Raw genomic sequence first — 13,658 nt, forward strand, 5'->3', positions numbered from 1 at the left:
CAAAAGACATTAGGGAAAATTTAAACGCGTTTTTCTCAAAACTGACTTTTTCGGAACGATACCCACGATTTCTCAGGTTCTACTGGACCGATTTACTTGAAATTTTTATAGAGTTTTCTTTATAGGCTTGTCTATGGTTGGAACTAGCCTCATCCCCAAATTTTTATTTTTATTACTTTTAAAAAATTCGAAATAGACAGAAAAAGTGATCAAAAAAAACTTTTTTTTTCAGTCAGTCGCCATTTTGTGAAAAAACATTTTCCCACTTTTCCGTAGTTCCGGCATTATTCTACATTAATAATCTTTTTTATACTCTCGCAACAAAGTTGCTAAGGAGAGTATTTAGTTTTGTTCACATAACGGTTGTTTGTAAGTCCTAAAACTAAAAGAGTCAGATATAGGGTTATATGTATATACCAAAGTGATCAGGGTGACGAGTAGAGTTGAAATCCGGATGTCTGACTGTCCGTCCGTCCGTCCGTGCAAGCTGTAACTTGATTAAAAGTTGAGATATCATGATGAAACTAAGAAGGTTAAGTTCGAAGATGGGCAAAATCAGCCCACTGCCACGCCCACAAAATGGCGAAAACCGAAAACCTATGAAGTGTCATAACTAAGCCATAAATAAAGATAATAAAGTGAAATTCGGCAGAAAGGATCGCATTAGGGAGGGCCATATTTGGACGTAATTTTTTTGGAAAAGTGGGCGTGGCCCCGCTCCCTACTAAGTTTTTTGTACATATCTCGGAAACTACTATAGCTATGTCAACCAAACTCTATAGAGTCGTTTCCTTCAGGCATTTCCATATACAGTTCAATCGGATAATAACCACGCCCACCTCCCATACAAAGGTTATGTTGAAAATCACTAAAAGTGCGTTAACCGACTAACAAAAAACGTCAGAAACACTAAATTTTACGGAAGGAATGGCAGAAGGAAGCTGCACCCAGGCTTTTTTTTTAAATTGAAAATGGGCTTGGCGTCGCCCACTTATGGACCAAAAACAATATCTCAGGAACTACTCCACCGATTTCAATGAAATTCAGTATATAATATTTTCTTAACACCCTGATGACATGTACGAAATATAGATGAAATCGGTTCACAACCACGCCTTCTTCCAATATAACGCTATTTTGAATTCCATCTGATGCCTTCTCTGTATGTATATTTACATTAGGAACCAATGATGATAGCGGAATAAAACTTTACACAAATGCGGTATTTGAAAAATATGTAAATGACGGATAATGAAATCTCGATTATCACTTTATCATGCGAGAGTATAAAATGTTCGGTGACACCCGAACTTAGCCCTTCCTTACTTGTTTTTTTTTTGGTTTCAGATAACTAGGAGGGTTGAAATCATGGGTATGGTCACGTGGAAATTTTTAGAGACCCCCCACTTCGTCAGCTCATAATTTTTGAAATATTTAACTTTTTTTAGTTTTTAATTTTTTTCTGTACTCTTCTATCTAATAAAAATGGGTAGTAAAAATATTAATTGCCTTTTTTTACGACACTTTCAAAATTACCTGAAATTCATGCTTCTAGACCAGAATACCCCTTAATTTAATTCAAAAATCTTCAGTTAAAATTCTCTAAATACTGCACTCGTATTGAAACCCTCAGCCAACATTATGGTAGTAAAATTTGTATCGGTAAAAAAAATAATTTCAATGCCTTTTTCCACCAATTCAGCTTCTGGACGTGGCCTTTAGTCATTTAAATCTTCATGACCATTTTTAAATCGTGTAAACGATGTATAAACTGGAGTACGACTCATTAACCTTTTTGATCAATTCATATGCTTCAGCGAATTATTCAATCGATCCAAAAGCAAACAGTAATTACTTTTACTTTTTTATTTTAATCTGTTTGATATAGTCCAGGAATATTAATAACTTCATGTAAACCCAAAACACATTAGCGAAAACATTGCCGGTCGACTGTTGTGTTTTCCGGCACTTTGAACGACTTTCAACCGGAAACAACCATTCAGCGGACTGCTGATCGGACCAGCCCTTTGTCATTGAATATGCTGAGACGACTTACCGTAGCACTTATTAAGCTTTAGATTTGAAGCAATGATGGGATTTCCCATCAGAAAATTTTAAACAAAACACGCACTTTTTCCAATTTTGTACTATAAAAAATGTATTCCTTATACAATTTTTTATAAACTAATTGCTTTCGATAAACAATTTTAGATTTGAGTGGTTCAGGGGTTATACCCACTTGTAGGTTCGAAAAAATATGTTTTTTTGTTAATTTTTTCTGGAGAGGTCTTTTATTGAATACATACATAAAATATATGAACATTTAACGAATTTAACGTATTTTAAGAATTCATATAATATTTTATTAATAAAAATATTGGGTTCCGTCGTTCCTGTAGAAGATCTCCTGAAAGTCCTCCACAAAAAGATGTTTGGCGGTGAGGAAGATATCTCTGATCCAAATTATCTGAAATAAAAAAACCAAAAAGATTAATTTTAGGATAGATAAATACAGATAATGAACCGAAGAAGTAGTCAAAATTTTGATTTTAGACAAAATGGCGGCTTCCCAACAAAAAAACTTTTTATGCACGAAAGTTTACACTTTAAAGTGACAAGTGAAAAATAGAAATTTTTATCAGAAACTTTATTCCTTCGATCATTAGCTGACAAAAGCATCTAAGAAGATCCTGTGAAAATTTCAAGTCAATCGGTCAAGCCATTTCGGAGAAACATTCCTCACCGACTTTGAAAACATCGTTTCGAGAAAAACGCATTCAAAGTTTTGCTGCTACTCCGGATTACGGTGCCGCCCACTTTCAAACGCTCGGAGATGTCTTCACAAATACGCTCATTACTCCGAAACTATTTGCCGAATTACTTTGAAATTTACAGACAATATTCTCGAATATACATATACATATATGTATATTCAAAATATGAAAAAGAAATTTAAATTTTTTTTTTAAATCACAAATGGATATAACCCCTTCAAGCTTTTTTAGCGCGTTTATTAGCTTCACTTCAGACACTGTATTCGCCAGACTTGACGCCCTGTCACTATTTTGTGTTTGCGAAATTGAAAAATTCGCTTCGGGGAATGAGCAATGAGTTCACTGACCAAATATATAAAATTCGCTAAACGAACTGTTGGTCATAAGCAAAAAGCTGCCAAACTGTGGCAAAACGCTGGTTTTTTTCTTTCGGCTATGTTGAAAAAAGTAGATGTGAAAAAATGCTCTAATCGAGACTGAGTCATAAATAATTTCTTTAACGGCATAACTCCTTAAATACAGAGTATATGTTCTTATAAATGTATAGTAAAATGAGATTCTCAATTGTACTAAAAACCAAACAAGTATATCATCTAGTGTTGCCAACATATATTTCCATATTCAATTTAACACTCAATTTTTTCGAAAAAAAAGTCTCGTTAACGTCTGTGAAAAAATGCTTTCCGATCACCAGGATGCCATGAAACGTATTGAACGAATGAATGAAACGCGATGAGTCTTGGATCTGTGTTTACGACCTGGAAACATACGATGAATCGGCCAAATATTGTGGCAAAGGTGAGGCGAAGCCGAAAAACTACGTCAAAGCAGGTCAAAATTTAAGTATTAGGCGTCGTTTGTGTGAAACTATTCGTAAAAATAGGCCAGAATTATGGGCTGACAACTCTTGGTTGTTGCACAACGATAATGCACTGTGAAATTTTTCGTGAGTTTTTCGCCAAATTTTCAACCAATATCGTGCCCAACCAGCAAACTTGAGTTAATTGAAGCCATTAAAGGTGAATCGCTACGCGCATTGAAGGCTATTCCGAAAAATTACTATAACAACTGTTTCGTCTTCACAAGTATATTGGGACCTAGAGGGATTACTTTGATGGGGACGACATAGATTTTGAATAATAAATTAATAATTTTATAATTATGAACAAAGTCTGACTAATTTTGTCTCATAGTAGTATATAATAATATATATAACAAAAACATATAAAAACCATTATGTAAGTACGATTCTGTTATAAACAATATAAAAGCGTAACTTTAATAAAAACTAACTTTATTTTATTAAAATTAAAGTGATTTAATATAAAGATGTATGCACTTTCTATTTTTCCTCTCCCACAGTTACCCTCTCATAAATATTCCGCTACCCGGTACCATACCCACCAAAATTATGCTGCCCTTCGACGGCCGTTACTCACTTTTCGCAGAACAACCACAACAAAATGTCTCATTGGTTAGGAATTTCTTCAGCCCCCCCACGAGCAGCAATTTCAGCTATGATCCACCATTTCCTTGGGCAAAAAGTTCACCTGTATTCTACGTACAACAGATAATGTTACGCACTAGTGTGCTACCCTGGACCGAAGACATGCAGCTAATGGATGCCTATCGTGCGCCGCTTTACGAAGTTTTTAAATTGCTGGAAATTGTGCGTAATCATGAAAGCGCCGACAAGTGAGTAGCTTACGCATATACATATGCACACATGCGAATAAACTTATTTACAGCGCTATATACATATGTACATACATATGTGCATATTTACATAGTGGATGCATTTATATTGTTATTTGCTTGCATGTCTCATTCACATTGCTAAGCTAATTTGATTGAAATTAAACGTATTTATTTGTTCACTGCTCCCTTAGCAAACGCACATTGGATCAATCTTGCTGGCATGTGGATAATGTGAAGCGTACGCGCGATGAAAAAGTATTATTCCCCGAATATAATTGCTTGTTACTGTCGCCGGCGAATTTATGGTATCAAGATGTGCAAAATTTCACGAATGACTCAAATTTATTGAACACCATCTTTCAATATCATGTAAGTATGTATCTGCTTATGAATGACAGCTGTATTGTGAAAGTGTTTATTTTGTTAATTTTTTCGAATTTGTTGCAAGAAAAAATATAATCATGCGCTATGTTGCTACAGAATATAATAGTTTTGTCCACATAACGGTTGCTTGTTCACCTAAAACTAATCTAAATAGATTTGGGGTTATAAATATATAAATGATCAGGATGGTGAGACGAGTTGAAATCCCGGTGTCTGTGTGGACGTCCGTCTGTCCGTGAAAGCTGTAACTTGAGTAAAAATTAAGATATCTTGATGAAACTTGGTACACATATTCCTTAGCAAAAAAAGTAAGGACGAGTTTGTAGATGAGCGTAATCGGACCTTCCCATATAACGGTACTGATAGAAACTACTAAAAGGGCGATAAATCAATAACTAAATACGCCATAGACATTAACCCCCTGATGATGGTTTGAGAAGGCTTTGAAACCACACACATACATATGTGTGGATCGGACTACAACCACGCCTACTACCCATATAAGACAATTTTAAATTTATTTTCACTTTCTAATACACAAATCATGAAAGCAATTAATAAGAAACCTTAAAGCAGTTTGATTTGTGATTTAAGATTTTTAGTTAGGACTTTTTTGGACCTATGATATCTGCCTATTGCTGATAAAGAAAAAGTATGTCCAGATCAAAGGGGTACAAGTAATTTTTTCCAATTGATAAACTTTAGTTAATATTTTAAAAAAATTTCGAATAATTTATTTTAACTTTTATACTCTCTTAACCTATTGAAATTTTTATATCCAAACATCTCAGATAAAAAATAAAAATCTAATTTTTATTCCACATCGGATTTTAAAAATGATCGGATGATATCTTTCAAGTTTGGATTAAAAAATAGTTTTTTAATTGAAGAAATTTATTTAATATACACAATTTTTTAATTTAAAAAATTGACAATTCTGCGTAACGTTAATCCAGGTCTACACATTCATTTGTTTACCCATGCAACATATAATTTGAAGAGTTGAACATTTTAAATATCTGCGCACGCTTCTAATATTAAGCTAAATATGTGAATATCAATCGAACACGGGGAAACAATGTTTTCAACGTATCATGCTTCCCCAATCCTCAAATAAACTCATAGATTATTAGTCAAACTAACCCCGTTTGGATCGGTGAGTGTTAATTTGTGTTTGTCGTCATTGGAGCAATGCCTTACAAGAGGGTTGCTCCGTATACTCCTGACTCGGGCTGGCATTGAGTCCAACCCGGGTCCGGAGGAATTTTTCTGGTGGGTTTGCGCAAAAAGGCAAACAACAAACATCAAAACTCCACCTCGGTCAGGTGTAATACATGCAATGGATGGAGCCATCTTAAGACCTGCTCAGGCCTTAAGACTCACAGGGAGTGGACCACGAGTTACGTGGCCCCATGTTGCCTACGCAATACTGCGACACTAGCCTCTACGACTGTGCAATCTGCACATAGTTCGCGCACCTCGCCGCTACTCACTCCGAGTGGCCAACAGAGGACCTCCACGATCCCCAGGAGCTCAAACGGGCAACATAGCTCCCACTCTGACTTGTCCTCCCCCCCCCAACCATCAACCCGCTCCATTCCTCGTGCGAGAACCAATCAGCAACTCTTGGTTCCTCGCACAGTCTGTTCCGTATGTCAGACCGTCATACGTCGGAATGTTACATCAGTTAAGTGCAATTCCTGCACGTAAGTAGAGTGAGTCGTACTTGCCCCATGCTGCAGGAGTCTACCCCCGCAACACACAACAGTGGCGTCGCCAACCAACACCCCAGCGCGACAACCGCCCCTCGGATCTTCTGAGTTGTGCCGGTTTCAACGTAATAAACGTAATAATCGCGATCTTTACGACCGAGATAATGGTGGTGGCCTAGCCTTCATATTGCACAACACCGTGCAGTATCGTCTAATCGATGAAGACATCGACCGCAGGGATACTACCCTAGAATGTCAGGGTATAGCTATCCGGTCAGGCGATGTCGAGTTCGAACTATTTAATATATACATCCCCCCAGTTACATGTTGCCCTACAGGATATCACCCGAATATAGGCGCGCTACTTCGTGGTGAAAACCGTTTGGTACTTGGCGACTTTAACGCGCACCACAATCTTTGGCATTCCTGCCTGTCAAATGATCATAGGGGGATGAAGCTGGCGGAACAAATTGACGATTCGACATTCTGCACAATGAATGCCGAAGCCTCCACCAGAGTTATAGGCACCTGTAATAGCTCGCCCGATATTACCATATAACCGTACCGTACCTTCGTCAACTTTAACAAAGCTAACTGGGCCGGCTTCATAGAATTTACTGAGAGCACCTTCAACGCTTTACCCATTCCTACGGACGTATGCGTTGGCGAAGGTGATCGCAGCAGTTACCGCTCGCTTCATCCCGGCTGGACGAATAGCGGAAATCCGCCCCAATTTCCCAGCCGAAGCAGCCGTTTTAACTAACGAGCGCGACACCTTACGCCACGCCGATCCCGGGGATCCCCGAATAAGGGATCTTAATTTGGAAATTCGGCGTATGGTAAATCATCATAAGCGGACGAAATGGATAGAGTACCTGAAGTCCTGCAACCTCTCCACCGGTATGAGTAAGCTTTGAGCTACTGTCAAAGCTTTGTCTAACCCGAAGAGACATGACGACCGAGTTGAGGTTCAATTCAATGGTCATGCCTCTTCGGACCCGAAGAAGTGCGCAAGCTATTTTAGCCGGCAGTTTACACTGCACCCTTTGGTAGACAAAGCCAAACGATGTGTTAACCGACGGCTGCGCAAAATGCCAAACGACTGCGCCCCACTTACTTTCACCGATGTGGAGGTTTAGAATGTCATCAACAAATCAAAATCCTCTAAATCCATTGGCCCTGATAGAATTAACATGCTAATGCTAAAGCATCTAGGCTCGACTGGAGTAAGTTATCTTACCAAGGTCCTCAACCTGTCCCTGACCACTCTTCAAATTCCCGATGTGTGGAAAGTCGGAAGAGTGGTCCCACTACTGAAACCTGGGAAACCCGCCAACAAAGGGGGATCTTATCGATAACTCTCCTCTCCCCAGTAGTGAAAACACTTGAGGCGGCCTTGCTACTCCCGACCTTCCCTCACCACCTGAGCCTAGCCAGCCACCAGCATGGATTCCGAAAAGTGCACAGCATCACTACAGCACTTAGCGTCATAAACGCTCAGATAATTCATGGCCTCCACCAGAAACCACCCTGTGAGAGAACGATCCTCGTAGCGTTGGACTTGTCAAAAGCTTTTGACACAGTCAACCACACAACGCTACTGCAGGACATTGAGAAAACTACGCTTCCTCCAGGACTGAAGAGGTGAACCATGAACTACCTGAACGGTCGTCAATCATCCGTACTATTTCGAGGTGAAACATCTAAACTGAGAAGAATTAAACAGGGGGTTCCGCAGGGTGGTGTCATCTCCCCGTTACTGTTTAACTTCCACATCTCAAAACTCCCCCAGCCACCAGAGGGGGTTTCCATAACCACGTACGCAGATGATTGCACGATATTGACGTCGGGCAATGCAATCGATGGCATGTGTTCAAAAGTAAACAACTACCTCTCCGACCTTTCTCGTTTCCTCACTGCACGGAACCTCACACTTTCCCCCACCAAATCCACAGTGACTATATTTATGAATTGGACGAAGGAGTATTGACTTGAACTTAATATTGCAGTCGATGGCGTCAAAATTCCTACTGTCAATAACCCTAAGATTTTAGGTGTAACCTTTGATAGTCTATGCTCTGGCGATAATCGCGGTCGTATGAGGAGTGATTATCGCCAAGGTACAGAGTCGCAATTAAATTCTCAAGTCACTAGCCGGCAACACATGGGGAAAAGACAAAGAAACGTTGTTGGCAACATACAAGGCAATTGGCCGACCGGTCCTCAACTACGCAGCACCAATATGGTCGCCTGGATGCAGTAGTACGCAGATGAGGAAACTCCAGACCTGCCAAAATACTGCACTCCGGACCACGACGAGATGCCTTTTGATGTCTCCCATCGAACACCTTCATAGTGAGACGCTTATGCTCCCAATTTGGGGAGCATAATGAACTCCTCTCCAAGCAGTTCCTGCTGGGATGTTTTCATATAAATCACCCTTGCAGCCATCTGATTGAAGCCGAACCGCCTCCTAGGAGCTTCAAGAGGTCTTTCCTTGACTACGTCGACGACGTCGTACAGTACGCCGACCGGACTTCGGACGCAACTGGCTTTCGACAGGTACTGACCGCCATTCACAGTGGAGCCATCAACACCTTCACCGACTCCCTTCCCGTGAATGGCGTTCTTGGAGTCAAACCACCACCCATCGCAGACGAAGAGCTCGAGTTGCCGCGAGAAACGCGAGAAACGCGAGTGACCCTAGCGCAACTTCGTTCTGGATATTGTGTTAGGTTAAACTCCTACTTATCCAGTATAGACCCTGACATACCCAATGTATGTCCTGCATGCAACGAGTCTCCGCATGACACTGACCACCTCTTTGCATGCCCTACCAACCCCACCCATCTAACACCCTTTGGTCCGACCCCGTCGAAACAGCATGTTTCCTGGGCTTCCCGTTAGATGACGTCGACGACAACACAGATAACCCTTACCATCCTAACGGGGATTGATAACCGTTATAACAACAACAACAACATTATTAGGATAAAGGATATATTTCACACAGTTTTTATTATTCTTAATTGAGAGGGTATATAATGTTCGGCTACACTCGAATTTAGGTCATTCTTACTTGTTTCCTTTTATACTCTCGCAACAAAGCTGCTAAGGAGAGTATTATAGTTTTATTCACATAACGGTTGCTTGTAAGTCCTAAAACTAAAAGAGTTAGATATAGGGTTATATATACCAAAGTGATCAGGGTGACGAGTAGAGTTGAAATCCGGATGTCTGTCTGTCCGTCCGTGCAAGCTGTAACTTGAGTAAAAATTGAGATATCATGATGAAACTTGGTACACGTATTTCTTGGCTGCATAAGAAGGTTAAGTTCGAAGATGGGCAAAATCGGCCAACTTCCACGCCCACAAAATGGCGAAAACCGAAAACCTATAAAGTGTCATAACTAAGCCATAAATAAATATATTAAAGTGAAATTTGGCACAAAGGATCGCATTAGGGAGGGGTATATTTGGACGTAATTTTTTTGGAATAGTGGGCGTGGCCCCGCCCCCTACTAAGTTTTTTGTAGATATCTCGGAAACTACTATAGCTATGTCAACCAAACTCTATAGAGTCGTTTCCTTCAGGCATTTCCATATACAGTTCAAAAATGGAAGAAATCGGATAATAACCACGCCCACCTCCCATACAAAGGTTATGTTGAAAATCACTAAAAGTGCGTTAACCGACTAACAAAAAACGTCAGAAACACTAAATTTTACGAAAGAAATGGCAGAGAGAAGCTGCACCCAGGCTTTTTTTTAAAATTGAAAGTGGGCGTGTGTGAAATCGGTTCACAACCACGCTTTCTTCCAATATAACGCCATTTTGAATTCCATCTGATGCCTTCTCTGTATAATATATACATACATTAGGAACCAATGATGATAGCGGAATAAAACTTTACACAAATACGGTATTTGAAAAATATGTAAATGACGGATAATGAAATCTCGATTATCACTTTATCATGCGAGAGTATAAAATGTTCGGTGACACCCGAACTTAGCCCTTCCTTACTTGTTTGTTTTTACTTCTTCCAAGATATTGACAAAATTTTAATTTGAAGATAAGAAAGGTATCAGTACTACTTACTACATGCCTAGTTGACTCATCTTTGATATGTACATATAGCAATACTGATGTACAAGTACATTTGTATATACTTATGTATATTCGCTTTTCGCTAAAAATGTATGTAAATTGTATATTCGTTAACAACTTTATCTTTTTTTCCAACACAACTGGTAAAATTATTTAAAACACAATTAACAAGGTGAGCCAACGTCGGCAATTAATTGCCTATTTCGCTGACGTTTAGTTGTCTGCATCTTAAGTGTCTTCTGTTTACTTTTCTGAGCAAATATTGCATTAAACACTAAACGATATTTGCTTACTCAATTTACCCAATTCTTAAATGTGCATTAAGATGTTTGTTGTTGTTGACATTGTCGCTAAATATTACATGTACATAAAAATTATTAGTAGTAGTACCTGTTTATAGTAATGGTCAATAAATGGTTGTTATTACGTGGTAATGGTCAAAAACATTATTATAATTTATACAATTTTATTTTTTAATATAATTATACTAAAATTAATTATTGTACTTCTACAGAAAAGGAACCCAAAGATGTCTTACATACAAGTATAATGAATGAATTACTGTAGGCAAAAAATATTTAGTAACACTTTTTAAGTCTTTGCGCGAAAAGCGTGTCGTTGAAATATTTTTTTATTCTAGATTGGTTTGACTGTCAGTGACATCTGTGCCAAATGTCACATCAAAATATGCTTTATTGTTTAGTATAAGCTTGACTTTCTAAAGTAAATAAAGTGCATTCGGCGATTTTTACTATGAGTGAAATTATTCAACAAAAATGTTCCATTAAATTTGTGTGCGTTATTAAATTTTTGGAAAAAATAATTGTTTGTCGCGAGAAAGTGTTTTGATTGGTACAAATCAGTCAAAGAGGGTCGACAACGCATTGACGACGGTCAATGCATCAATAAAATAAAGGAATTAGTGAGAATCGACGATTAACAGTCAAATATCTTACTGGCATCGGTGGAATATCGGAAGCATAAGTGAAAACCATTTTGAAAGATCATTTGGGCCTTAGAAAAGTTGGTTCCAAAATCACAAAATTTTTTCGAAAAACAACGTCGCGTGAACGTCTGTGAAATAATGCTTTCCGACTACCACGATGGCTTAAAACGTAATATTACTGGCAATAAGTCTTGAATCTATGCTTACGACTCGGAAACAGACAATCGATCGGCCAAATATTGCGGAGAGCCAAATATTGCGGAGAAAGAAAGAAAAAACCACGTCAAAGCAAGTCAAAAATCAAGTTTATGTTGAAAGTTTTCTTCGATTATCGAGATGTGGTGCACTCCGCATTTCTTTCCATTATTATTTGAGTGTCATGCGTCGTTTGCGCGAAGCTATCCCAAAAATAGGCCGGAATTAAGGGCCGTCAACTCTTGGTTTTGAAACCACGATAATACCTTGTCGCATACTGCATTGATTTTTCGTGAAAAATTTTCAACCAATATCCTGCCGGAACCTAAATATTCGCATGATTTAGTGCCGTGTGACTTCTGGCTATTCAGCACACCTGAACGACCGCTTTGGGGAAACCGTTTTGAGTTTATTGAAGCCATTAAACGTGAATCGCCTCGCGCATTGAATGATATTCCGGAAATTGACTTTAACAACTGTTTCGAGGATTGAAAAAAACGTTGGGACAAGTGTATTGGGGCCAAGGGAGATTACTTTGAGGGAGGCGATATATATTTTGAAGAATAAATTAGTAAATTTATTAAGAAAGTCTTACTATTCTTTGCTCATAGTAGTATATGTATATTTATTTTAGACAATTCCGAAAATTGTTCTACAAAGTTCGGTAAAGATAAAAATTTTAATATTTTTTACGGTACTATCGATTTTGGTTAATAGATAAATTATTTATTGATAATGTTTGACACTCAGCACGAATGTTTGCTTTGAACTCGTTAATGAGATGTGCGTCAGCCTAAACTTTGCTTTCCAATGGCTATACCAAAAGAAGTCATGGAAACCTGGTGATAAAGAAGGCCAGTAAATGTCACTTTGATTTTATATCCGACTTCCACCTAATTTTTGTGATCGAGACAGTTAGCTTGATTCGCATTATGGCAAAGATTTCCCAAAAATTAATTCTTATGTTGGCTTTTGGACAGACACCACTTTTTGATTATTAAATGACGTTTCATAGATCGTGAATGGATTTTTTGTTTCATAGATATAACAAAAGCTTTCAAAAACACGTCTTACTAATTCATTCGATTACTTAATTTCAAAGTTATTCCAAACCTATTGTACTCACCGACATGAAAGTTAACACCCTGTTGTTTACAAATATTTAACCGTTTCTCACTTGCCTTTAATTTAAACTATATAACACTTTATATTTACACTTCACATAGGATCGGCCGCTTACACAGATTTGTTTGGATACTTGTGTACTAAAGTGCGACTATAATTTTTTTTTTTTTTTTGCATTTGTCTATGATTATTTATTAAAAAAAAAACGGTACTACCCCATCTACTTAAGTTATTTCCTATAAAAAAAAACTTGATTCCGTCATTCTCTTAGTATAGACCTTAGTACGGAAAACACCTACGTACTTTGACATATAGACCTTCCTCTTCTTCTTTATTCACGTAAACGCAGCTTATGCGGTTTTAGACGAGTTTACAATAGCGCACCAGTCGTTCTGCCTTTTCGCTGTTTGGCGCCAATTGGAGATTCCAAATGGAGCCTAGTCTTTCCAACGGAGTGAAGGTCTTCACTGAACTATGTCAATGTCGTCCTGCTGTATTCACCAGGATCGGAATGATGAGTGACTTGTAAGTTTGGTATTTGTTCGTCGAGAGAGGACTTTACTTCTCAATTGTCGACTTTACATAATGCCAAATTCCTTGGCAGTTCCTTCAATAAGTTTAAATTGTTTTCATTTCGAATTTAATCCCGTCTATATAAGATATTATATACATATGTATATTATAATCACAATTATTTTAGGAATATTTGGAAAC

General features: G+C 38.2%; 1 protein-coding gene across 1 annotated transcript in view; it reads left to right on the top strand.

Annotated features, from left to right (window-relative positions):
* LOC120770312 (sterol regulatory element-binding protein cleavage-activating protein) overlaps positions 1–13,658 on the top strand; it is a 38,839-nt gene that overhangs the window by 17,903 nt on the left and 7,278 nt on the right. Inside the window, exons 2-3 of the mRNA XM_040097684.1 lie at positions 4,137–4,469; positions 4,664–4,841. Of these exons, the coding sequence (XP_039953618.1) occupies positions 4,137–4,469; positions 4,664–4,841 (511 nt within the window). The remainder of the gene's footprint in view (positions 1–4,136; positions 4,470–4,663; positions 4,842–13,658) is intronic.

Source organism: Bactrocera tryoni, chromosome 3 (genome assembly GCF_016617805.1).
Source record: "Bactrocera tryoni isolate S06 chromosome 3, CSIRO_BtryS06_freeze2, whole genome shotgun sequence".
NCBI classification, from domain to species: domain Eukaryota; kingdom Metazoa; phylum Arthropoda; class Insecta; order Diptera; family Tephritidae; genus Bactrocera; species Bactrocera tryoni.